Raw genomic sequence first — 26,342 nt, forward strand, 5'->3', positions numbered from 1 at the left:
CTGCAGTCTTGGTGAGTACCTACTAATTTTAACTTCTGGATTAATCAGGGTGACTCATGCCTGGGAAACCAAAGCCAGATATTCTCTATCAGGAGACTTTAGTCTTTTCTTTTTTTTTGGACTTTAATCTTTTCTGAGCACTGACCCCTCTGAGAATCCAACAGAAGCTATGGATCCTCTCTCCAGAAAACAGAACCAACTGCACATTCAAACAGAATAGTTAATTTCATTTTGCTTCCGTAGTGCTCTCAGATATGGAGGCTTCCTGTTTTTGGTCTCCAGGCTCCACCCATGAGTTGCTGAGTGTCGAAAAGGTCAGCGAGTGTTTCTCTAACCTTGGGCCACGATTTCAAGGGCTCTGGAGCCCTTAGTCCCTTTCTAGCCTGGTTCTGGCCTGTCTCTAGCGTTCCTGGGAAGTAACATGTGCTCCCAAAGGTGGGAGTGGTGTCTGGCTCTGGAACTTCTAATGCTGCCTCATTTGTTCCTGGCAACCAGCATTCAAGGTACTTTACACAAGTTGTGTGCATGTGATTGTGCATTGAAGGCCTGGGTGAGATGGGAAAGGGGATATGGGGTGGGGCTTCGTCCTGAAAGTGGAGTGTGGTCTCCAGGCAAAAGATACTTCTATGCTGGTAGGAGGGCTGTGGCGAGTTGGGGAACCTTCTTGAGCCTTAGAGAATCATCCCCTCTCTTTTCCCAAGGGATCATGACAAAAACAGGACCTCAGGGAGACGGGGAAGGAGGCCCCTCAGATTTTGTTCCATGCTTTGTGGTCTGGGAAGATGTTGTGTTTTGTTTTGTTTTGCATTTTGGGTAAGAGGAAGCTGCCCATTGACTGCTGCCACATTTTCTGCTCTGTACACTGTGCTCCCTGAGTCATTCTCGAGGCCTCTGTCTATGCAAGGGTTTGTGTCCTGAACAAAGGTAAATGATGTTGTCATGGTCCCAAAGAGAGATCTAAATTGAAGGAAAGGAAACTCGGAGAGGATTGCTCTCTCTAGGGTCTCTGAGTGAGGGTCTGAGCAGAGGCCTGAGGTGCTTCAGTATCGAAGGAGCCCCCAGTGTCTAGTTGTTAAGAGTTAAGGGTCATTCCTCTGCCATGGGCTGTTCTTGTCCCCCTGATGTACCCAGGGACTGAGTTAACGCTCCTTTCTGTTACAGCTGTTCACCTTCCAGTACCTTTCTTTTCAGGTCAGCTGAGAAGTGGGAGTTAAGCTGTTGCCTTTCTCACTATTCCCTCTAAGAGATACTGAGGTTTTTTCCATGTCAAAGGCTTTAGTGCTCACACTATGGAAAAAAAAAAGAGTAAAAATGAAGAAGCACAGGGAACCAACACAGCATCAGAAAATTACGGTGTAGCTTTTAGGGAGAGGAGACAATCATGCTCAGTCATGCCCTGTTGACCACTCCTGCAGGACCTCTCAGGATGGCAGTACTTTGGATTTGGTTGATGACTGTATACATCTAGACACACGATGTCTTCAGGGCATTCATAGCTGTGTGGGCTCTGTGGGGCTGACTCAACTCAGAACACTGATATGGCTTTGCGAGTGGGGGCTGATATGAAATATTAATCCAACTTTGGGAAAGATAGTGCTGCTAAGAGAACTGGAATATTTCAGGACTTTCTCTAGACGCAAGGGCAATGTGTCTAAATCTCTTCCTGCATGGATTATGCCCACAGATGGTCCTCTTATTCCTAGTTTTTGACTTTCCCCCTATTAATCATATCCATTTACATTTTTTTTTTTTTAAAGATTTTATTTATTTGACAGAGAGAGAGATAGCGAGAGCAGGAACACAAGCAGGGGGAGTGGGAGAGGGAGAAGCAGGCTTCCCGCCGAGCAGGGAGCCCGATGTGGGACTCGATCCCGGGACCCCGGGATCATGACCTGAGCCGAAGGCAGACGCTTAACGACTGAGCCACCCAGGTGCCCAATATATCCATTTACATTTAACTTTGCTGTTTGCCTTGAAGGAGGTGCTTTCTCTGTTATGGCTAGGTTTTCTGCCCAGGATTCACTGCACCGTCCTCTCCCTCTGCCCCTCCTGTAGGCTGCCATTTTTATGTGACTTCCTCCTGTAAGCCTCCAGATTATGATTGGTGAATTGCTTGTTTGGTTGTTTGTCTCCTTGAGAGGACATGAGGACAGAGACCATGTACTGGGCTAAACCCCAGCAGAGTGCCTGGAACATAGCCGGGGCTCAATAAATAATTGTTAAATATATGAATGAATGACTTCAAAGAACTTTCTTTTGGGCTCTATGTCTAGATCTTCCTGGGGACATAGTAGTTCTCTCCTCCCTGGTAAGGGATACTTTGGTGGAAAAATTTGAGAAGCATTTTTAAATCTCCTCTTTCATCCCTCCTCAGGCTTGAGTCTCTCAGCTCTCTGATTTCAGGTACCCTTCACTACTGGGCATCTTCCTCATCTGCTCATAGCACTTAGCAGAGTGCAGTGGAAGCAGCATGTGCTGGGAATCAGAAGACCTTTGTTTTATCTGAGTTCCAGGCCACAGGATTTTCTATAAATCATAAAAGCTTTCTCAACTCTATAATGGGTATAATAATATGCTTCCCATTTTTTCAAAGGGTTATTATTAAGATCAAATCAAATGAAGAATGTGGAATTGCTTTGCAAATGTGACACACACAATCTGAGACAGATAAGAGCCTGGGAAGGACATAAGTAAACTTCAGAGCCCAAAGCTCTCTCTTTACCCACAGATCTGAATTTTTAACTGCTTTTTAAACATCTCCAGATTCTCCAAACATATGCCCCAAATTTAATTCATCATCTTTGTTCTGGCTATCTATTGCTGTGTAATAAGCCACCACAACTCTGCAGCTTAAAATAATAATCACATATTTTGTGCACGAATGAGGGGGTGGACTGTGCTCAGCACCCTGGGATAGCTCATGTGTGTGTAGCCAGATCATGTTGGGGCTTGGGGTCATCTTTGAGGCTTCTTCACTCATGTGGCTGGTGCCTAGGCTGAGTAATACTACAATAGCTGTGTGTCTGATCTTCTCACATGGCGGCCAAACCTTCCAGGGTGAGTATCCTGAGAGAAGTAGGCAAACGCCACATGGTCTTTTCTAACCTCACTTTGTGAGTCATACTTCTGCGGTCTCCTACTCATTGAGGCCATCAACAAGGGGAGGGGACGTAGATAACCACCTCTCGATGGAAGGAGTGTCAGAAATTTGCAGATTTAAAAAACATTTTTATAATCTGCTGTTCCTCTGCTGTTTGATTTCTCAATAAATGACATCTCTATGTCCAATTACTGAAGCCAGAATTCTGGAAGCCATCTTCACCTCATCTCTTTTCCTTGCCTGTCATATCCAATGAGTAAGTCCTATTAATTATACCTTCAAAAAGTCTCTGAAATATATCTAATTCCATCCACCTCTGCTGGCAGATAAACCACTTATTCTAAATCAAGACATCATTTTCTCGCATCCAACTACTACAATAATAATTGTAGTAATCCTGCTTAAAAGCTCTTTTTTAAAAAAAAATGCAATTCTTCTCTCTGTCTAGTATTTACCATACTGCCATTGGTATAAATTTTCTAAAATGATTATCTGTTTATTTTACTCTTCTTTTAAAAACTCATCAGTGGGAACACCTGGGTGCCTCAGTCAGTTGGGTGTCTGCCTTTGGCTCAGGTTACAATCCTGGAGTCCTGGGATCGAGTCCCACGTCGGACTCCTTGCTTGGCGGGGAGCCTGCTTCTCCCTCTCCCTCTGCCTGCCACTCCCCCTTCTTGTGCTCTCTGACAAATCAATAAAATCTTAAAAAAAAACCAAAACTCATCAGTGGTCACCATAGTGAAAGAGAGTTACAACAGACACTGAGCATAAGCTTGCACTAGATAATATGGCCTCTTCCTACCTTCCTCCAGGTGATGTTCTAATCAACTGCACTACTTCCACTTCCTTAAATGGATCTTGTTTTTGTGGGTCTCTGAACACTTGATACTTTTCTTCTCCTCTAGTTGGAACATTGCTTACTCCTAGTCCTCATCTTTCCCTGGCTAATTTCTACTTAAACTCATTCCTACTCACACTTTCTATGGAAGCCACTCCTGACCCCTAAATTCAAGTGATGTGCTCCCTTAGTATTCCATATTTTCCTTATGCTAACACTTATCACCAATAGTGGAATCCTATGATTAATTGTCTGTATCCACTAGAATGGAAGCTCCCTAAGGTAAGGAGCTATGTCTCTTTCATTCTATGCATGGTGCCTACCACAGAGCCTAGTCCATAGTAAGTGTCTATTCTACATTTTTTAGAAGAGTGAATAAATGAATAAATTGATGTACATATGTATGTGTTTATGGATGGATCGATAGATGGAGGGAAGGAAAAAGGGAGGGAAGGAGGAAGTTGTGAATCATTGTTTCAGTCAAGCTGGGATCTCAGCAAAGATTTTGCCTCCTATTTCACTGAAAAAATGGGGACTGGAGATCATTAGGCAGAAAACCTCTCAACTTGTTGCCTACCACCTCTAAACTACAAACTTCTCTACATCCCCAACAGTCTTGTCCTCCTTCTCTTTTCCCTCAAAGCATGAAATATCTCCCCTTTCAGGCAAGACCTGGGCCATTAACTCTGCTCTAAACCCCCTCTAGCCCAATGCCATTGGTCACCTTCTTTCTCTTCCATGTCTCCTTCTCCACTGGCTCCTTCCCTTGACCTATCATAACTTGTTTTTTTCCTTCTTAAATAAAACTAAAAAATAAAACCAAAAACCTCTTTTTACCTTCCATGTCCCTCTACACAATGCCCTATCAGTTTCCTTCCCATTCACACTGAAATGTCTTGGAATAGTTTACTTTTGTTGTCTCCTCTCCCTCGCCTTCCATTGAGTTCTTGACCCATTGCAATCTGGCCTAGTAAACTCATTAGTCTTCCCATCTCAGGAAATAATACTCTTGCCACCCATGACAAAATCTGGGGTCCTGGTATCCATTGCCAAATTATTTCCTTAAGATATGAGGCAGTTTAAGATGGTAGCATAGTAAGATCTTGAACTCATCTCCTTCCATGGACACAAATCCAAGACTACATACAGTACAATTCTCTCCGAAAAGAACCTGAGAACTAGCTGAACAGCTACTCTACAACAAAGGATAAAAGAGCCACATCAAGATGATTAGGAGAGGCAGAGAAGCAGTATCACCAAAATCCCATCCTTGGCATGGCAACCCACCATTGGGAAGGGTTCCCACAAATATAGAACTCCTCTTTGAGAAACAAGGGTTTTTTGCCCTATATCAGGCACCCCAACCTTTGGGACCTGCACTGGAGGTACAAGCTCTCCCCCAAATATTTAGCTTTGAAAACCAATGGAGCTTATATCCAGGAGAACCGTAGGACTGTAGGGAATGGAGATTCCACTCTTGAAAGGCTCACATGCAGATTCACTCATTTTATGACTCAGCACAGAAACACAGTTTGAAAAGAGCCTGTATCATATGTGAAGGAGATTAATTTGCTGATTGTAAAGGGTCTTCCCCAAGGACAAAAGCTTGTTGGGATTCTATCCAGGAATGGAGGTGCTGGTCATTTTTATGTTCTGTCTCTAGCTTGCTAGTGCTGTTGGGTGCCATTTTTGCACTCACTGTAACCTGCTAGCACCTGCTCTGTTGTGCTGCTAATGCAGCTCTCCCCTCTCACGCAACTTCCTCAGCGGGCTAGTGTCCTGCTCCCTTCCCACCTTCCATAATCCCTCCAAGCCAACAGGCACACACAGCTCACATAAGGGATGCCCCTTGACACCCTCTTTGACAGTTCAGGGGGATTGTGTTTCTGGGCCCATGGGTTTGAAGTAATCAGAGACAGTGCAAGAGACAACCAAGAACTAGGGCAGAGTTAAATAATAAGATTCATCACCTACAGAGGCCACCACTTCAATAGTGAGAGAGGTAGTTGTTTTGCCTGACACATAGAAACAAACACAGAAAGTAAAGCAAAATGAGGAAACAGAGGAATATATTCCAAATGAAAGAACAAGACAAAATCCCAGAAAAAAACCTTAATAAAACAGAGATAAATAACCTGATAAAGAGTTCAAAGAATGGCCATAAAGATGCTCACTGAACTCAGGAAAAGAATGGATGAACACAGTGAGAACTTCAACAAAGAGAAAATATGAGGAAGTACCCAACACAGAAGTCACAGAACTGAAGAATGTGACAACTGAACTGAAAAAATGCACTAAAGGGGTTCAATAGCAGGCTAGATGATGCAGAAGAAATAATTGGTGAGCTGGAAAACAAGACAGTGGAACTCACATAAGCAGAGCAGCAAAAAGAAAAAAAAATTTTAAAAAGTGAAGATAGCTTAAGGGACCCATGGAACAACATCAAGTGGAATAATATTTGCATCATAGGGCTTCTAGTAGGAGAAGAGAGAGAGAAAGGGGCAGAACACTTATTTGAAGAAATAATGACTGAAAACTTTTCTAACCTGGGGAAGGAAACAGACATCAGATCCAGGAATTCCAGAGATTTCCAAATAAGATAAACATAGAAAGACCCACAACAAGACATTAAAATGTCAAAAGTTAAAGGTAAAGAGAAAATCCTAAACACAGGAAGAAAAAAAAACTAGTTGCATACAAGGGAACACCCATAAGGCTATCAGCAGATTTCTCAGTGGAAACTTTGCATGCCAGGAGGGAGTGTCATAATATAATCAAAGTGCTGAAAGAAAGAAACCTCCAACCAAGAATACTCTACCCGGCAAGATTACCATTCAGAATTGAAGGAGAGATAAAGAGTTTTCCAATAAGCAAAAGCTAAAGGAATACACCTCTACTAAAGCAGCCCTAAAAGAAATGTTAAAGGGACTTCTTTAAGCTGAAGAAAACATATGAAAGTAAAAGTCTCACTGGTAAAGGTAGATATATAGTAAAGGTAGTGGAATAATCACTTACAAAGTTAATATGAAGGTTAAAAGAGAAAAGTAGTAAAAAATAACTGTAACTGCAATAATCAGTTAAGGATGCACAAAATAAAAAGATGTAGAATGTGACAGCAACAACATAAAATGTGGTAAAGGGGAGTAAAAATGCAGGGTCTTAGAATGCATTCAAACTTAACTTGCTAGCCACTTAGAGTAGACTGTTTTATATATATATATATATATATATATAACATATGACATATGTGAGCCTCATGGTTAACCACAAAGCAAAAATCTATAATAGATCCACAAAAGATAGTGAGAAGGGAATCTAAGCACAACACTACAGAAAGTCATCAAACTAGATTTATGGTGGTGACCATTTTACAATGTATACAAATGTTGAATTATTATGGTGTACACCTGAAACTAATATAATGTTGTATGTCAATTATACTTCAGTTTTAAATATTACTTCCCTAAAAGGTTATACAAGTTAGTTAAATGGTTGATCTCATCAGAGAACTCTTGGTAACTCCATATTAGTATCTTTAAAACTCACGCCATTTCTTCCTTAATAGTTTTACTAGAAGCCATGTGACTTGATTTTAGAGTGATGAGAACTTCTTCTTTAGGACCTCTTTCACTTTCCTGGGTAGACTCTTTGGTATGAAATGATCACTTTCTTTGATCTTGTTCCCTCCTTCCCCATTTTAGTTTTTCTTTTCTACAGACAGGAAACATGGGTAGGCACAGGAAAGAGCTGCTTCATTTTTTATTGTAAACTGCACGTAAACACAGTTACTTTATCCTACGCATCCAGACACATAACCAAATACTTCTTCCTACGATGCTTCCTAACTTTCTTTACAGTTACTTCCTCTGCCTTTGAACATATGCAATTGTTAGGAAGGCAAATCAAGATTTTGTCAATTTAAAATTAAAGATCACCCCCACATAAATATATTATAGATAAGAAAGATATTAATTTATCTGAATTTAGTAGACACTTAGCAGATTAAACCACCATCTTGATACCCCAAATTGTATTACTCCATTTCTGCATTAATTTTGCAATCTGTATTTGTAAAGTTAATCCATATTTCTTCTTTAACTTGTGAAGGAATTATAGAATTCTTTCAGAAGACTAGAATATCTTATATCCCTTTTTAAATGGTCAGTCAAGCGTTCTTTCTACTGCTTCCATCTTCAGGTTCATGTTGCTTTTCCAGGCCACCCTTTCATTAGATATTTCAAAACAAAATTCACTGTTCCATTTTCTGTTTTCAAGCGTGATCTCAGCCCTTCTGAGGCTGCTGGATCGATATTTCAAGGTTTCTTTTAGCTGCTTTGCATTGACTTTCGATATCTGAAAACTTGAATGCCATATTCAACACATTTTTATGTTGTTGGGTTTTTTTTTTTTTTGAGAATTCCTGGGCACCTCTTCCACTGCTCCTCTGCTTTCTTTGTCATAATAGTCATCTTGGGTGGGCGGATGGGTTAGCCTGGTGATGGGTATTAAAGAGGGCACATTCTGCATGGAGCACTGGGTGTTATATGCAAACAATGAATCATGGAACACTACATTAAAAACTAATGATGTAATGTATGGTGATTAACATAACATAATAAAAAAATTAAAAAAAATAATCATCTTTTATTCATTTATTATTGATTATCAGGATCCAGCCATAAGACAGGGATCCACTGGCCCAATTTGGGCATATTTTCATATTTAAGAAACACAATTCATTGGTCATAAGTAACTAACTAGTAACTCAAATTTCTACTTACAGTCTCTCAAAAGATGTTAAAGGAAATCCAATTTATAAACTACAGTAACATTTCCTACACCCACCTTTCCTGTCCTCTTCAGTCTTCTCAGACCATCCCATCCATCTGCTGCCCAGACAGTCTTACTCTTTTGAGCCCCAATGCACTAGCACCCCTATTTCCTAAACTGGCTTGGGTGGCCTTGGTATTTGCTTATCTCTTCCTTTCCTCCCTGCTCATCAGTCCAAACTGGTCTTAGGAAGTAAACAAGAGGGAGAAGCTGAGTGGAAAGTAAAAATACGAAAAATATTTTTGACTAGCAGGAGGTCATGAAAGAAGAAGACTGGGAGCACTTCTGTATACATTTTATCACTGTCATCCATTTATTCATTGTCTACTAAATACTAAATATCAACCGAGTATTGTGGAGATTCAAAATTGAGCAAGATATTGTCTTTATCTTTGAGAAGCTTACAAAATTAGTGACTATGTGTCTGCTATGGTTTCTCCCTATCCCTCACACTAAATTTTGAAGTTCTTTTGAGCCTTTTGGGAATACCCTTGCCAAACATGATCTCTTTGTCCTTATAAAGCAGATTCCATTCTCACAAGGAGAAAGGATGCAAGGTATAACTGGGCCTGGATCTTAACTTGAGTCTATGTGCTGTGTATTCTTCATTCTTTCTCATTGGATGCATCCTTCTTTCTCCCTCCCCAAGGAAGTTTTAGGGAACTTGTCTGTTCTGATAGAGGTCCCAGCACATGTCCTAGGCCAGTGACCTGGTTTTGTGTTACCTCTTATGCATGCTGACACCTTTCATTTTTAGACCGTTAGGATACAAGTGAAAGCTGATTGAGGAGCTGATACAATTTTTTTGGATTTTAGGCCCCTTCTTTCACATTCTTCAATCTTTCAGATTCACATATGAACATCCATTTCTAAAAAATGTATCATTAGTCTAGTCCTTATTTTACCACTGTTTTGGTATAATAAAATAAGTTCAACAGGCAGTTGTTAAACATCTTAATAACTTAGACATAGTACTCGGTGTTATGGATACAAAAAATAATGTAGGTAATAATAATAAAACAATACATGACCTTTATTGAATGCTTACTAATCTTCCAAGTATTGTTCTAAGCACTTTATTTGTATTAATTGATTATTTGTATTAAGTTGTATTCTAAACATTTTATTAATGTAACTCTGTATTAGTCAGAGTTCTTCAGAGAAACAGAGCAAATAGTCTATATATAAATATATAGAAAGAGGTTTATTATGAAGGATTGTCTCATGCAATTATGGAAGCATAACCCATATTGTGTACTTCTCTATATGGAGAAGTCCCACAACCTGACATCTACAAGCTGGTGGCACAGGAAAGCCAGTGGTGGAGTTCCAGTCCAAATCCACAGGCCCAAGAACCAGGAGACCCAATAGTGTAAGTCCCTATCCAAGTCCAAGGCCCAAGAACCAGGAACAGTAATGTCCAAGGGTAGGAGAAGATGGATGTCCCAGCTCAAGCAAAGAGTAAATCTGCCCTTCCTCTGCTTTTTTGTTCTTTTTGGGTTATGGTGCCTACCGCATTGGTAAGGTGATCATCTTTACTCTGTTTACCAATTCAAATGCTAATCTCTTCCAGAAACACCCTCACAGACACATCCAGAAATAATGTACCAGCTATCTGGGTATCCCTTAGCCCAGTCAAGTTGACACATAAACTTAACCATTACAAACTTTATGAGATAATAACCAAAACAAAGACAGAGAGGTTTGATAACATGCTCAAGGTTACATAGCTAGCAAGTGGTAGAGCCAGGATTTGAACCAAGGCAGTCTGATTTCATCACACTATAATGGAAAATGAATTAGACTCATAAGACTCATTTGTTGTCTTTAGGAATCTTATAGTCTGGTGATAGAAGCAGGTAGTAGACATTAAACAGATCATTTCAATATAACATGATTGCTAGGATATAGACGTGCACAGGACGTTGTATCTTTCCTTCCTCTCTTCTTCACTACCGATGTGTATGATTCCTAAAAGGTCATTCTGGTGGTTGGCCATCACTTCTTACTGAGAAATAAAAGGGGGTTAACTGTAAGTTGTGCTGTCTTCCTGAGCATATGTCTGGAACTTACTGGAGAGTCTGCCAAGGATGACTTAGGCCAGTAGTTCTCACCCAGAGTGGGGGTGGGACATTTGCGATATCTGGAGACATTTTGATTGTCACATCTGGAGAAATGCTACTGGTCTCTAGTGGGCAGAGGCCAGGAATGCTGCTGAACATCCTATAATGCACGAGGACAGCTCCCACAACAGAGACTTACCTGGCCTAAAATGTCAATAGTGCCAAGGTTGGAAAACACTGATCTAGGCTGTCTATTGTCACTACTTCTATTAATTCACATGGAAACAAGTAACAGAATGAGAACACATCTAGTATATATGTCCGGTGGTTTTAAAACCCTGAAGAGAATGTCCTGCTGGACGGCATGCTCTACGAGGCTAGAGCTTCCATCTGTACTGCTGACGCTAGAGCTTCATGCAGTGCCAGGCACATGGGCTTGTTCAAATACTGTTACTGACACTGAACTGGTTACGTCACAGAGATGACAATGTGTGGAGTGGACCAATCAGAAGCACTGTGACAATGAATGCCCAAGTATGTCTGCATATGACTAGGCGCAGGATAAGTGCTCAATAAAGTGTTGAAGGCAGAGATGGATGGTGGGAAGGATTAATAAATAGAAACTTGAAAGCCCTGGGGACACAGGCATTTTCAATCTTTTTTTTATTCATTTTCAATCTCTTATTAGTCGAAGAGAATACTTTTGGAAATGATAGATTTGTGGAAAGTGAACAGCTGGATGTATATATGATATTGAACAATATTACTGAGATTTTGTGTGACAGTAGATGAGGCCAGAATAATATAGGTCGTATTTCCTTTTTCCTCTACAGGTAGCTTCTTTCTACTGTTCTTTCTTAGCCTATATATAGATACCTAACTATATCCACCTCCTTTGTTCTTCTCCCTCCACAAAGGGTCAACACACCTCCCTTCATCTTGCATCTTCCTTGCTGTCATCTTTTCTTTGCCTTAACCAGACAAGGTTTGGGCACCCTCATGAAAAAAGAACAGAACAGCAAACACAAATAGGAACAAAAGTGAATTTAGTTAGAATGAGAAAAGAAACCCCAATGTATCACAAGTTTTAAAAAGCTGAGAAATAGCACAAAAATTACGAATGCCAGAAAAATAGCATACTATTTTTATTCATGAAATGCCTTCATGCTTCTATAATACTTTGCTACTGAATAACTCTGGCTTCCATTCACTTCAAACTTTGTTTCTTCTCTACTTCCTGCCTACTGCTAGAGAAGTAAATCGAAGCAATAAGGAACACAAGCCCAGAGAGGGGATGTGACTTGTCATCATTTTATTTGAAAATCTACTGGCATGAGAGCAAGGGAGACTGTCAGGGCCAGCGTCAGTGTCCTTTGTCTTTATCTTCTGGGGCAGAACTAAAAGGATTATCAGCAACATGCCCTACCCCCTTACCCACCCTCAAGCTCCAACTTTTACTGAATTCCTGATCAGAGGCCAGACCCTCTGGTGAAGACCACACTTACTGTTTCCAAGCAGAAACCTCTTCTCTCTTCCCTGTCCCACCAGTACAGGTGAAAGCTTTGGCTGCTGGGCCCCTCTGCCCTCTCTAAGATGGCTCTCACTCTCATGACAGGTCATTCGGAACATCCAGTGACCGCCATCTCAGGCAGCAATGTGAGTCTGCAAATCTCCAGTTTGCCTGCTAACTACACTCAACTCACCTGGCTTTACACCGCTGATCAGAAGATTCTAGAATGGGAGTCCAAAAGGACTAGCTTCTTCAATTCTAAGTTTAAGGAGAGGGTCCGACTTAATCAAAACCATGCACTGTGCATCTATAATGTCCAGAAAGAGGACAGCAGCACCTACATCCTCAGGGTGTTGGAGGAGTATGGGAGAGAGAAGGAGTGGCATATCTCACTGGAGGTACATGGTGAGTTTGGGGAGTCCCAATCTAGGGCCCTGGATGGACCACTGGGGAGGTTTCCTAGGGCACATGGGGGCCCTCTCTGGGAGGAGGATAGAGAAACCTCAGGACAGGCTTCATTCATTTCTCCTGGAGCCAGTTCCTCTGGGGAGTGAGGCTGGGCCAGCAGAACCCAAACTGATAGCCTTGGGACATTGAAAAGTTCTTCTGATGTTAGTGTCTGAAATGTGAAGGAAGGGAAAACCATAGAAATGATTTCCTCTCTAGTCTCTTCATGCTCTCCTGTGATCAACCCAAATCAGTTCTGAGCTCATCTTAATAATATACCTGAACACAGACTTCATCAGACTTAAGGAAAAAGTTATAAGAGACACAGGATGGGGCAGGAGCTGTTAAAGGAGGGTTTTTTATTTTTCAAAATGGATGGGACAAAAACTTCCACTCATAGCTCCAGCCTAACCGGTATGTGTGGAATAAGGACTAGGATATTATACTTGGAATCAGACAGACCTGGGTTAAAAACCTTGGTTGCTAGCTCACTTCCTAGCTGTGTGACCTTGGAGAAAGATCTTAACGTCTCTGTGTCCATATTTGGTAAGTTTGTTTTGATGGCAAGTAACAGAAGCCAATTTGATGTAAATTTAGCAAAAGAAAAAAAAAGAGTCTATTAAAGAAACTAGAACTTTTTAAAGCAATTCAAGGAACTGAGAAGAGTTAGGAAGGGCTGAACAAGAGGAAGAATGAGAACCAAGGCCAGCCCAGAGTTCGCAGCCTCAGGAATCTGTGGACTGTGCCTCTTTTGATCCCTGCCATGTACATGACTTACCTCTCAAAGCCTAGACTTTTGTAACTCTTGGTTTAAATTCTCAGAATTTAAAGAGAAATTTAAAGAGAGAAACTGATTAAGCCAACTTGGTTCAGGTATGCGTACCTGATCAAAATATTTATGGCCCAAAGTGTCAGCTTTTAAGGCAGAAACATGATTCCTGGGGAGGCCTCCGTGGTGTTGAGGTAGGCAAAAATTAGAGAAGAGGGGCGGGGCAAACATCCAAGACAGGGGCTACCCGAGAGCCTCAGGGCCCTCATATTGTGAAGATAATTATATCTTCCTTTTAGGATATTATGAGAATCAAAGTAGAAAATGGGAGTGAAACATCAAAAATGAAAACAAGGGGTTTTTCCCAAACCAAATCATTTTATCATGCAGTTTCCTTCTACCAGATGATTACCAAAAATACAAATACAAGATCTCTAGAAAATATTCAGAAAATATCTGTAATCTTTCTTCCCCAAAACAGTGTAAATGAAGAGTGTCTTCTACAACCCACCAGCTCAATGGTCCCTGTTCTAAGAGGCTGGAGGCTTCTTCTCACGTACTTCCTCTAAGTCACATGGCCTGAAAATTCGGGAAGTCCCGGAAAAAGGAAAAGATTCAAAGTCTCTTACAGTGGTGTCAGGAAAAGCCCAACTTTGTATCATCTACTAATTTCTGTGGTAAATGCTCCCACCACAGCCAACTCCAAGTTACAAATGGTTTCACAATCAGCTTGCAACATTCCTGAATATTTTAAATTCCACAAGCTGGTGTGACGTAAGCACACCTGCCTGGACATAAAACCCTCAGGATGGGATTAGCTGTAAGCTCGTTCTTCAGTACAGCCCCAGAATTTCTGATAGCTCCAGTGAGGCATCTTAGAGCCAGACTACCCTGGCTGGCTCAACGAGCCCCACCCACAAAGCACCCAGTGCATGCTACTCGCCGTGTGAAATGTGGAAGATGTAAGACAAGAGGCTAGACCACAGGAAATGGCGAAAAATAGTATGAAAATTGCTCAGTTCAAGCATGCAGGGGAAGTCCAGCAATCTCAGCGGGTTTCACATAGGAGACGGGTTTGGAGTTCAGGAGGCCAGGCAGGGGAAACTGCCATTGCCCACCACACGCTTGCAGCCAGAGGCGAGCTCTGATCTGGTCAATTCTTGGCACGTTTAATCCTTTGACACCAGAGCAGCACTGATTCTGTAGGTGTTTTACCCATGGCCAGAATGAAAAGGCCCAGAGGGTTTCAGAAAAAGTGGCCCTGACAAAGGAAAGAGCAGATGCTGGGATTACCTTTCATCCCATCTGGTGGCAGGACAACATCGGTGATGATGAGGTGACCTCCGACATGCATAGAACACTTGCGCCCTGCAAGAAGTACTTCCCAATGGACAATGCCATTTTATCTCACTAACATTGTGCTATGAGGTAGAGTCAGTTTACCCATGAGAAGAAGATTTAAGGGGTTAATTATTTTGTTACTGTCACTCCATGAGAGCCAATTCCAAGACCCAGGCTGGTCTTACTCCAAAGCTACTGCTTTGTCCTTTGTATCTCTGCTCCATCTATCCATCCACTCACCCATCCATCCATCTATCCATCCATCCATCCATCCATCCATCCTTTCATCAGATACTTACAGATTTCTATCTGGTAAGCGCTGTGCTAAACCCTGAGATACCAAAGTTAACAGACACAATGCTATTCATCACGCTAATGTGTGCTGGGGGTTACATGAGGTTCTTCTCTGTAGCTCTTCCAGAATCAGGGAGAGGGCTTTGCCTTGTACAGGGTAGTACCTCCTACCTCAGGACTCTTGCTGAATCTGTGTCCAAGAGCTCTTGATGGACAGGTGGGCCACGGTGCCAACTGTGGGCTGGTGCTGGAGAAGGAGCCTCACCTAGCTCAGACAGTTGGGATACTAAATCTGACCCCAGGAGATTTTTGCTGCTCTTTCTGGCCCACAGATAGTCCTAACCCCATTTTGTTTCTGGGTGCATGGCTCCCCCTCCTGGATCCATTTTAGCTTCACCCCCAAGGAGTAGCCCTTCCAGTCTGAACCTCCAGAGGTCAAAGCTGCTCACTGGCTCGCCCTGCAGGGGCCTCTTCTCCATGACACCACTTTCTGCGGCACTCAGCACCCCTCCCTAGCTCCCTTTGTATTTTATTGGTTAAACTCTCAAAGCATAATTGCCTCATAAATGCATAAACCCATTGTCTCATCTTACAACATCCTCCTCATCTTCAGATCCTGTACCTAAACCTGACATAAAAATCTGGAAGACACAGGAAGTGAACAATGCCTGTCATCTGCAGCTGTCATGTATGATCCCAAACCAGTCCATAAACTATGCTTGGTATGGGGACTCAGGGCCCTTTTCAACAGGGCTCCAGAATTTTATCCTTGAAATCACCGTTGAGCCACAAAACTACTCCAAGTTTTACACCTGCCAAGCCAGCAATCCTGTGAGCAGCAAGAATGACACTGTCTATTTCACCTTACCTTGTAAACTAGGTAAGAAATACTCCCCAGGGAGCTGGGGTGGGGGGGAGCTAGGGTAACTAGTTTTCTTTTGCATGAAATGAAGAAAGGTGTGGGGATCCTATTCAGCCTCCTGCTCAGATGGAGGACCCCATAGGCATCTGTCAGACCTGAGAGACTTGGCTTCTACCCTGGGCTCTGCCACTAGCTCTCAGCAAGCTTATCTGGCTTTTGTGGCGCTCACTGTCCTCACCTGCAAGGGCTGGCTGGCACTCCTACCCTGCTCTAACAATGCATGGTCCTAGAATCTGAGGCCTGGGTAATTGTAGGACAATCTGAGCTGTCAGGGTTGAGCAGGAGAAAAGCCCAAGTGGGACAGCAGACCAGACACAGTTGAACAGGTGCATGAAGGGGTTTCTGGCAGACAGCTTAAATCAGCAAAAGAAAGAAGGGCCAAGTAGATGAGCACAAGCAAGAACAAGTAGTGAACAAGAATGAGGGCCTTATCCTAAGGCAGAGACTCTGCTTTTTAGAAAGACAGACTCTGGGTTTCATGTTTCAGATTTCTCTGTCTCTTGGGAGGACCCACTCACTTGAGCATCATTGCTGGCTCTCTATCAAGCTTACACAGGTCCTGTAGTAGGATAGCCAGGATTGGGCAGTAAGCTCATAGGTTTTGGAGTTAGGTACTTGGGGTTAATCCTGGGATTGTCACTTAATAGCTAAGCAAGTGACTTAGCTTCTCTAAGTCATGTCCTTCTCCAAGTTGTATCCTTCTTAAATAACAGACAAAATGGTAATCCTTACCTCATGCTGTTATGAGGACTAAATGAGACAGTAAAGATACCCTATCTAGAACAGTGCCCAACAGGTCTTCAGTGAATGGTACTTAAATTAGAACCAGTTCCTTCAATTCTGGAGACACTAGGGGTTTAGGGGACCCCTCAATAAATTTAGATTACTATCCCCAGCATTCTGGATCTTGTACTTTCTACACCCCTGAAACCATATCCCCGAGTATACATATCCATACCCTTCCAGAATAACTCATATCTGTGGTGCCAACATTTACCTGAGTTCCCTGTCATGGCAGTCATCAGGGACCATGGCCCCCAGAGACACTGATCTTTCCCGGTCTTCTGGGACCTAATGTACCCTCCCACCTGTGCTGATTTCTTCACCTCTGTTCCTGCACAAGGACTATGGAATGTGTACACTCTTCTTTATTCTTCCCACCTGACTGGCCATGCCTCTTCTAGTCTCTCCTGCTACCACAGACCCTATGCGACAGTTGGGTGTCTGACCATGAGACCACCTTCATATCAACACCATATCCTGAGATCCAGAAAAGAGACACAGTCCCTATCCTTTATAAAATGAGGGTGACTGCTCATCTACAATGAGGATGAAAACAATAATAAGGCCCTTTTTTGGAAGGGCTAAGCCAATCTTGTCACTTTTCAGCCATCCAAATTATCCTAGAAAAGCACCCCTAATTTCCCTTCCCTACTGTATCACTCATTCCCTTTTCTTTTTATTTTCTGCTTCCTCTCCTGTCCTCTCCTCCATCCCCTCTGTTCTTACTCCTTCTCTCCCTTTCCCTTCCTATCAGTCTTCCCCTTCCTTCTCTTTTTCCCTCTTGGTATAGATGGGATGTGGGGTGGACAAACTGAGAGGGGAAGTAGTCCTACCTTCCCTAAAGTCAAGACACCTAAGCATTTGGAGTTTTCTTGTTCTTTCAGCCAGATCCTCTGGAGTAGCTTGGATTGCGACATGGCTAATGGTCATGGTACCCATTGTTCCTGGCCTCCTATGGACCTGAGACAAGCTCTTCTAACTCAAGAGTGAAACCAAGAGTGGTTAACCAAGACAGGAGCTCAGGCTACATGGGATGGTAGAAAGTGTGCTATTGAAACATCTACAAGGATTTTCAAATTAACTCTTTAAAAACTACAGTTAATATTTTATTTTATATCTCCTAGTTATTTTCCAACATACATACATAGATACACATATATTCTTCCCACCAAAAGATATGATCACACTATGCAATGTTTCCTTGTTTAAATAAACCATGTGACCATCAACATCAAACTGTCAGACAATGTCTGTTCCACTGGCCCAGACAAACGGGATACAAAGGGGAAGAGCCTGGGGCTATAGGCTCCTACAGGTTGTTGTGTGTGAGGAGTTAATTTGTGCTATCTCTGACTCTTGCTCCCACATCCATGCCAAATCTCGTGGGGTTCCTTCCAGCTTTGCCTCCCCCCCACCCCGCCCCACCCAAGTTCTGGCCTCCTCTCTGAGGAGCGTGCTCGTTAGGTTTCCTGGGAATATGGGGTCAGGCTTACCCCTCAGGAGTGAGCATGCAGCTTTGCCACATAAAAAGGGTCCCTCCCAAGCCTTTCCTGGGGAGCCAAGCACCACCACTCCCTTTGTGGGCAACTCTTCAAGTCCTACCTGTGTCACGGGATCTAATAAAACCATCAAATGAACAAAACATTCTCACTAGGGTCTTCCATTACAGGAAGGTAGGAGCCCCCAGGCCCCAGCACTGACAGAACACCTGGGATTTCTGTTGTGTGTTCCCCTCCTCCAAGGCTTTCATGGGCCTGGAGCTGAGAGGGCCACTCAAGGATGTGTTCCCCCTTCAGGGAAGTGTCCCACCACAGATCACTTTTCGTCTACATCAAACCAGCCTTCTCCGCCATCCAGCCCTCCTCTGTGTCAGAACATGCTGTGTGCTCACCAAACTCACATTTTCCTCCTGGGCTGTCCTGGTTAATTTTACATGTCAACTTGACTGGGCCCCAGAGGTGACCATATGTTGGGCCCAACATTATTCTGTGTGTGTCTGGGAGGGTTTTCTGGATAAGATTAACATTTGAATCAGTAGCCTGAGTAAAGCAGATTATCCTCCCTAATGTGTGTGGGTCTCACCCAATCAGGTGAAGGTGTGAATAGGCTCTCCCTCCCACAAATATGGAAGAATTCCTTCTGCCTGACTGCTTTTGACCTGGGACATTTGGATTTTTTTCCTGCCTTCAGATGCCATCACCAATCCTGAGTCTCCAGTCTGATGACTCAGACCTTGGGACTTGTCAGCCTCCATAATTGCATGAGCCAATTCCTTATAATAAATCTTTGTGTGTGTGTGTGTGTGTGTGTGTGTGTGTGTGTGTGTGTAGCTCTTATTGGTCTGTTTCTCTGGAGAACCCTGACTAATACATGGGCCAACAGAAAAGCTACCTTTCTCAACTCCCTTTCCATTTAGTTGGGACCATGTGACTGGTTTTAGCCAATAGAAAATGGATGGAATTGATGTGCCAGGAAGTGAGGGACTCTGAGAAGTGGAGCCACATAATGCAAAGGGCCTGGGTCCAAGCCATCACATGGCAGGCGGCTGCCTGGTCTACACTGAACATGCCTAGGAAAGTTTGGCTTTTGTTTGTTACCACAACATAGCCTGGACTCCCTAAGTCTCCCACCATTCCCTTCAGTCCAGCCTTGGTTCCATCCCCGTCTCACCTCTGATCGGCTGGCACCTTCCAATGGGACTGTCTAGGTCTCTTTTCTACATGCAGCATCCTTCCCTTTTCCCTCACTTTTTCGTGGCAGAAGAGGTTTTTTTGAAGGGACATGCACATACACACACACACACACACACACAAATGGAATCAAAGAGTATTTCTGGGGGAAAGCAGTAAGAGGAAAGAAATGTCACTTTATTTCAAAAATAAGCATAGTCCTTGCCTGCTAAGGAACAGGCACACCTCTCCAGGCATCATGTTTTGATTGGATCCAGTTACTTGAAGACCAGAGGCAAATACTGCCTTTGACAGCCCAGGTCACTGGCACCAACTATTCCCTGCCTCTTTCCCTCAAGCCAGTGCCAGATACATAGTTTGTTGGACTTACTGCAGAATGAAAATGTGGGGCTCCTTGTTCAAAAAGCAGGAAAAAAGTGCCATTAAATGTACTAAAATATAAAGTTTTTTCCTTTATTCCGCAGCCTTTCTGTACTTGGGATGATTTTTTAAATTGCTATTTAATGTTCTAAGTAAAGGAAATTTAAAATTTAAATTATTATTATGAATTTTATTGTTTATATTGTACAATGTTAGTTTTGAATGAAATATGAGAATATTTAATTTGTATGTGAAATAATTGAAATTACTCAATTCATATTTGGCAGCTTATACATGCATATGCATTTTGTTTTTGCTAGAACAGTAGAAATCATGCAAAAAACTAACTTAACTTTTTTAATTTTACTTCTTTTTTTTTTTAAAGACATTTATTCAGCATCATGATCAGACTATTACGTTTAGCAATCAATGGGTAAAAAAAAAAAAACTACATTAAAACCCTTTGTTGGAATGCTTTACACGTTCCACAGAACAGAAACTAAAATAACCTGTTACACAATTAGTCACAAATACAGTCCTCGAGTTTTTTGCCCATACACATGAGTATTGTCTAAAACACGTCTTCTTTGTAGCAGCTAGGCTCGGCCACCACTGTGCTTGACTGAGTTCACAAATCTGTTGTAACCTGTAGGTTCCCTGTCTCTTCTCTGGCTCTCCTCTCCTGCTAAGCTTTGTTTCCTGGAAGTAATGAAAACCTTCTGCCACTGCCGTAGCTCCTGCTGCTGCTGGAACCACTACAGCCACCTTGGTTTCGTGGTTTGTCAAGGTATTGGCCTCCACCACCATAGGGGCCAGAGCTTCTGCCTCCAAAATTTCCTCCTTTCATGGGTCCAAAATTTGAGGATTGATCGTTGTAATTGCCAAAATCATTATAGCTTCCACCACCTCCAAAGTTGCTTCCATCATTACCAAATCTGTTATAGCCATCCCCACTGCACCAGATCCACCACCATCTCCACTGCCACCAAAGCCACGTCTACCACTGAAGTTCCCTCCATGACCAAAGTCATTCCCACCAAAACCACCTCCATGACCATCACCAAAGTTTCCAGAACCACTTCCACCTCTTTGGCTGGATGAAGCACTAGTCATCTCTTGCTTAGATAGGGCTTTCCTTACTTCACAGTTGTGGCCATTCAGAGCATGGGACTTTTGAATGACATTCTTGTCTACAGAGTCATGGTCATCAAATGTTATAGAAGCAAAACCTCATTTTCCGGGTAAGATGGTTGCAGTGCGTGCGCTGAGGACCTGGAGCCAGAATGCTGGGCGGCTGATATGTGTTCGTTACTTTCAAACATCTAAAACATAGGATAGGATAATGTATTCCATTCTCCATATCCTGAGAAGGAATGTGAATAAGAGGAGAGAGGAGTCTAATGGGTAATTATGGACATTAAAACAATAAATATTCTACAGAAATGAAGGTATCATAATGATCATTTTGTAAGAGGCCCACTTTAATCATAAATAGCATCAAGGTGAGTTTATAGCAGCAATGTCCACAATAGCCAAACTGTGGAAAGAGCCAAGATGCCCATCGACAGATGAATGGATAAAGAAGATGTGGTATATATATACAATGGAATATTATGCAGCCATCAAAAGGAATGAGATCTTGCCATTTGCAACAACGTGGATGGAACTGGAGGGTATTATGCTGAGCGAAATAAGTCAAACAGAGAAAGACATGTATCATATGACCTCACTGATATGAGGAATTCTTAATCTCAGGAAAAAAACTGAGGGTTGCTAGAGTGGGGGGTGGGGTGGGAGGGATGGGGTGGCTGGGTGATAGACACTAGGGAGAGTATGTGCTCTGGTAAGTGCTGTGAATTGTGCAAGACTGTTGAATCTCAGATCTGTACCTCTGAAACAAATAATGCAATATATGTTAAGGAAAAAAAAAAAGAAGAAGATAGCAGGAGGGGAAGAATGAAGGGGGGGAAATCGGAGGGGGAGACGAACCATGAGAGACGATGGACTCTGAAAAACAAACTGAGGGTTCTAGAGGGGAGGGGGGTGGGAGGATGGGTTAGCCTGGTGATGGGTATTAAAGAGGGCACATTCTGCACGGAGCACTGGGTGTTATGCACAAACAATGAATCATGGAACACTATATCTAAAACTAATGATGTAATGTATGGGGATTAATATAACAATAAAAAAATTAAAAAAAAATAACATCAAGGTGAATATAATCCAACGTTTTGATTTGCATTCAGAAATCCAGGTTGCTTCTAATGTTGTCTAACTGACTACTGTATGTCCAAGTGAAATTTTGTAACAAAAAAGAAATTGTTTTAAATCTACTTGATTTTTTTCAAAATGAGAATCATGTAAATTAGAAAATAATGAATCAAATGAATGTTATTTTTAAAATTTAGCCAGTACAAGGAGTTACAAAGAAAATAAAATCATCCATAATCATATCGCTGCTAACATTTAGATCAAGGTATCTGTATACACAGCTATTCTTTTTATAAAAATGAGATCATGCTATATCTACTATTTTGTAATTTGATTTTTTAATTTAACATTATGAGTAACTTTACATGTCAATAAATAATTCTACATTAAAAAAAAAAAAAAGAAGGGAAGCAAAACCTCTCTTTTTGCCACTGCCCCAGTCAGTCATGATCTCAATCACTTCAATTTTCCCATACTGTTCAAAATAATCTCTTAGATGATCTCCTTCAGTGCCTTTTTAATGCCACCAACAAAAATCTTTTTCACAGTTAAGTGCCCACCAGGTCTTTGAGAATCTTCTCTTGAGACAGCCCTCTTTGGTTCTACAACTCTTCCATCCACCTTGTGTGGCCTTGCATTCATGGCTGCATCCATCTCCTCCACAGTGGCATACGTGACAAACCCAAAGCCTCTGGAGCGCTTGGTGTTTGGCTCTCATTACCACACAGTCCGTAAGCATTCCCCACTGCTAAAATGGCTCCTCAGACTCTCAATGGTTGTTTCAAAGCTCAAACCACCGATGAAGAGCTTCTGCAGCTGTTCAGGCTTTTTGGGAGACTCTGACTTAGACATGACAGTGGTGGGAATGGAGACTTTAACGATGCCTACTCGGCGGTGTCCACGGGCAGAAAGGAGTAATCTAACGAACATATCTTTTTATTTTACTTCTTGAGGCACACACATTTTTCCAACACTCTGTGGAAGCCAGTGGCTTTCACGACACAATTCCTTTGAAGTCATTTTGAGTCTCTGTGAACTCCTACAGGCCTTTGATCCACTGGATTCTGTACTCGTGGGGCACCACGAATGTGTACATTTGGATGAGGCAGCCAGAACAGGATGGACATGCATACTGCATGGATTTCCTCTGTTCATGTGCATGCTCCATTGTCCCAAAGGAATTCACTTAAAAAACACAAGTTGAAAGATGAAATGATTAAGAATTTCAAGATGGTGACAGCAGAGCACCAAACCAAGTGAAGAACCCTCTGATCATAGGGTCCTGTTTGACTTAATCGGTTGCATACCCATGCAGCTGGGTTTGCCTCAAGGATACCTGATACCTTACACCAAGACAATACTTCTCTGGGAGTTCCAGTACAAGGACCTAGCCTTATTCTCATGGATTCCCCAGCCCCTCATATGTTTATATACATCAAAACTTAGTGGGGAGATTTTTAGTGAACTCAAATGTTAAAAAAAAAAAAAAGACGGGGCCCCTGGGTGGCTCAGTAGGTTAAGTATCTGCCTTCAGTTCAGGTCACGATCCCAGGGTCCTGGGATCGAGGCCCTGAGAGTCGGGATCCCTGCTCAGTGGGGAGTCTGCTTCCCGTCTGCCTCTGCCCCTCCCCCAGCTTGTGCTCGCACACGCTCTCTCTCTCTCTCTCTCTCTCAAATAAATAAAATCTTTAAAAAAAAAGACAACAGACTCCCAAATGGAGTCACTTGTGCTAAGCCCATGTTGCCAAACCAAGACTTAATACCTAACTTAATTGCAGTTTCAATCTCTTCTAGGTTGAACCAATCAGTCTGGAATTACCAGATTACCTCATTGCCCCTAAAAGAAGGTGACCTTGCCTGAAAGAATCCACTCTTTGCTAGTAACTTTTGTCCTGCTCTCTTCTGCCTATGAAAGTCTTTCATTTCATACAGCTCTTCAGAGCTCCTTTCTATCTGCAAATGGGATGCCGCCTGACTCATGAGTAAGACCAATAAGATCTTTAAAATGCACTCAGTTGAAATTTTTAAAAAGATTTTATTTATTTATTTAGAGCCCGCAGGAGTAGGGGGAAGGGCAGAGGGAGAGAAAGAATCTCCAGCTGACTCCTCACTGAGCACAGGGCCCAACACGGGGCTCAATCCCATGACCCTGAGATCATGACCTGAACCAAAACAAGAGTTGGATGCCCAACCGACTGGTCACCCACGTGCATTAATGAGCCATTTGTCTTTGTGCAAAGAAGATATTCCAGCATTTGCCCAAAGTTCTTAACTGTGAACAGCCTCCAGTAAGTCCCATCCTTCATCCTTACTTAGGATGACATCTTTGTGGTCCTCCTTCAGGCCACTCTGGTGAGTTCTGCAGCACTGCCCTCTGCTGGCAAAACTGCAGCCAGTTTAAGTAAAAGGTAAAGCTAGGGATGAGGTCAATGCTACAAAAACTTTCACTTCAACTGCAGCAAACCTGGGCATCTTGTTAAAATACAGATCGAGTCAGTAGGTCTGAGGTGAGGACTGAGATTCTGCATTTTAAACAAGATTCTAGGAGATACTGATGTCTTTGTCCACAGATCATTATTTTTCCTCTGTAATTTTTTTTTAATTTTTTATTGTTATGTTAATCACCATACATTACATCATTAGTTTTTGATGTAGTGTTCCATGATTCATTGATTGTGTATAACACCCAGTGCTCCATGCAGAACGTGCCCTCTTTAATATCCATCACCAGGCTAACCCATCCTCCCACCCCCTCCCCTCTAGAACCCTCAGTTTGTTTTTCAGAGTCCACCGTCTCTCATGGTTCGTCTCCCTCTCCGATCTCCCCCCCTTCATTCTTCCCCTCCTGCTATCTTCTTTTTTTCTTAACATATATTGTATTATTTGTTTCAGAGGTACAGATCTGTGATTCAACAGTCTTGCACAATTCACACCGCTCACCATAGCACATACCCTCCCCAATGTCTATCACCCAGCCACCCCATCCCTCCCACCCCCCACCACTCCAGCAACCATATGATCCAGCAATTGCACTACTGGGTATTTACCCCAAAAATTCAAATGTAGGGATCCGAAGGGGTACGCGCACCCCGATGTTTATAGCAGCAATGTCCACAATAGCCAAACTGTGGAAAGAGCCAAGATGTCCATCGACAGATGAATGGATAAAGAAGATGTGGTGTATATATACAATGGAATATTATGCAGCCATCAAAAGGGATGAGATCTTGCCATTTGCAATGACATGGATGGAACTGGAGGGTGTTATGCTGAGGGAAATAAGTCCACAGACCAGTTTTTGAGCAGTAAGGCACAAGATGTCCCTGAGCTCCCTGGTTCTAGGCCTGTCCAAGAGACTTGGTTTTCTCCCACTTCCTGTCCTGCTCTGCTCCTGGACAACACACTGCTTCCCTTCTCAAGTTAAAATGTCCAGTGGTTCTTCCCGGGTTCCCACGATCCCCAGGTGTACCACTATGTCACCAGGGACCAGCTCGTCCCAGAAGGCAACACAAGGTGACACACAGAAGGTTTGCAAGACCAAGAGCTCCTGAGAAGTGAGAGAATGCAGCCTTCATATCTGGCCCTGGTGGTGGGACCTGGACCACTAAATTAGACCTGAACCCTTTGACCAATGAGCTTATTCATTCCCCACCCATATTTCCTGAGCACTGGGCCATACTGGGTACTGGGAGCTGCTTAATGAGAGCTAACATTGACTGATGTCATCAATGTGCCTGGCTCTGTGCTGAGCAATTTACCTGAATGCACTCTTTTAAGGAATGGGGATGGGTATTGGAAGAAAAAACTTTCTAAACTGTTCATTAGAGATTTTGATTTAAGATTTTATTTATTTGAGAGAGAGAGGGGGCGCGTGTGCACAGCAGTGGGGAAGGGCAGAGGGAAAGGGAGAAGCAGACTTCCCTCTGAGCAGGGAGCGGGACTGGGGGCTCTGGCTTTATCCCAGGACCCTGAGATCATTACCTGAGCCCAAGGCAGATGCTTAACAACTGAACCACCCAGGCGCCCCAGGGATTTGGATTTAAATGGCTTCCTTGGCAGATGCTTAACAACTGAACCACCCAGGTGCCCCAGGGATTTGGATTTAAATGGCTTCCTTGACCCTGTTAATGCTACACAATTCTTGCTGAGACCAAAGCTATCTTAGAAAAGTCCCATCCTTCATC

The 26,342-nt window shown here is 42.6% G+C and overlaps 1 protein-coding gene across 1 annotated transcript; it reads left to right on the forward strand.

Annotated features, from left to right (window-relative positions):
• The first annotated feature begins 313 nt into the window (after positions 1-313).
• CD48 (CD48 molecule) lies at positions 314-18,115 on the forward strand. The gene is made up of 4 exons (XM_032397235.1): positions 314-503; positions 12,447-12,746; positions 15,806-16,072; positions 17,782-18,115. Exons 1-4 carry the CDS (start codon positions 422-424, stop codon positions 17,859-17,861), a joined length of 729 nt encoding a protein of 242 aa, XP_032253126.1. The 5' UTR covers positions 314-421; the 3' UTR covers positions 17,862-18,115.
• The last annotated feature ends 8,227 nt before the right edge of the window (positions 18,116-26,342 follow it).

This window comes from Phoca vitulina, unplaced genomic scaffold (genome assembly GCF_004348235.1).
Source record: "Phoca vitulina isolate PV1807 unplaced genomic scaffold, GSC_HSeal_1.0 scaffold97, whole genome shotgun sequence".
Lineage (NCBI taxonomy): Eukaryota > Metazoa > Chordata > Mammalia > Carnivora > Phocidae > Phoca > Phoca vitulina.

What these genes read in the sequence shown, in the direction of transcription:
- CD48 (XM_032397235.1), top strand. Translation starts at nt 422, where the DNA reads ATGTGCTCCCAAAGGTGGGAGTGGTGTCTGGCTCTGGAACTTCTAATG. An exon ending in CCTGGCAACCAGCATTCAAG is followed by an intron (nt 504 to 12,446) that starts GTACTTTACACA and finishes CTCTCATGACAG; the next exon opens with GTCATTCGGAACATCCAGTG. An exon ending in CACCTTACCTTGTAAACTAG is followed by an intron (nt 16,073 to 17,781) that starts GTAAGAAATACT and finishes TTGTTCTTTCAG; the next exon opens with CCAGATCCTCTGGAGTAGCT.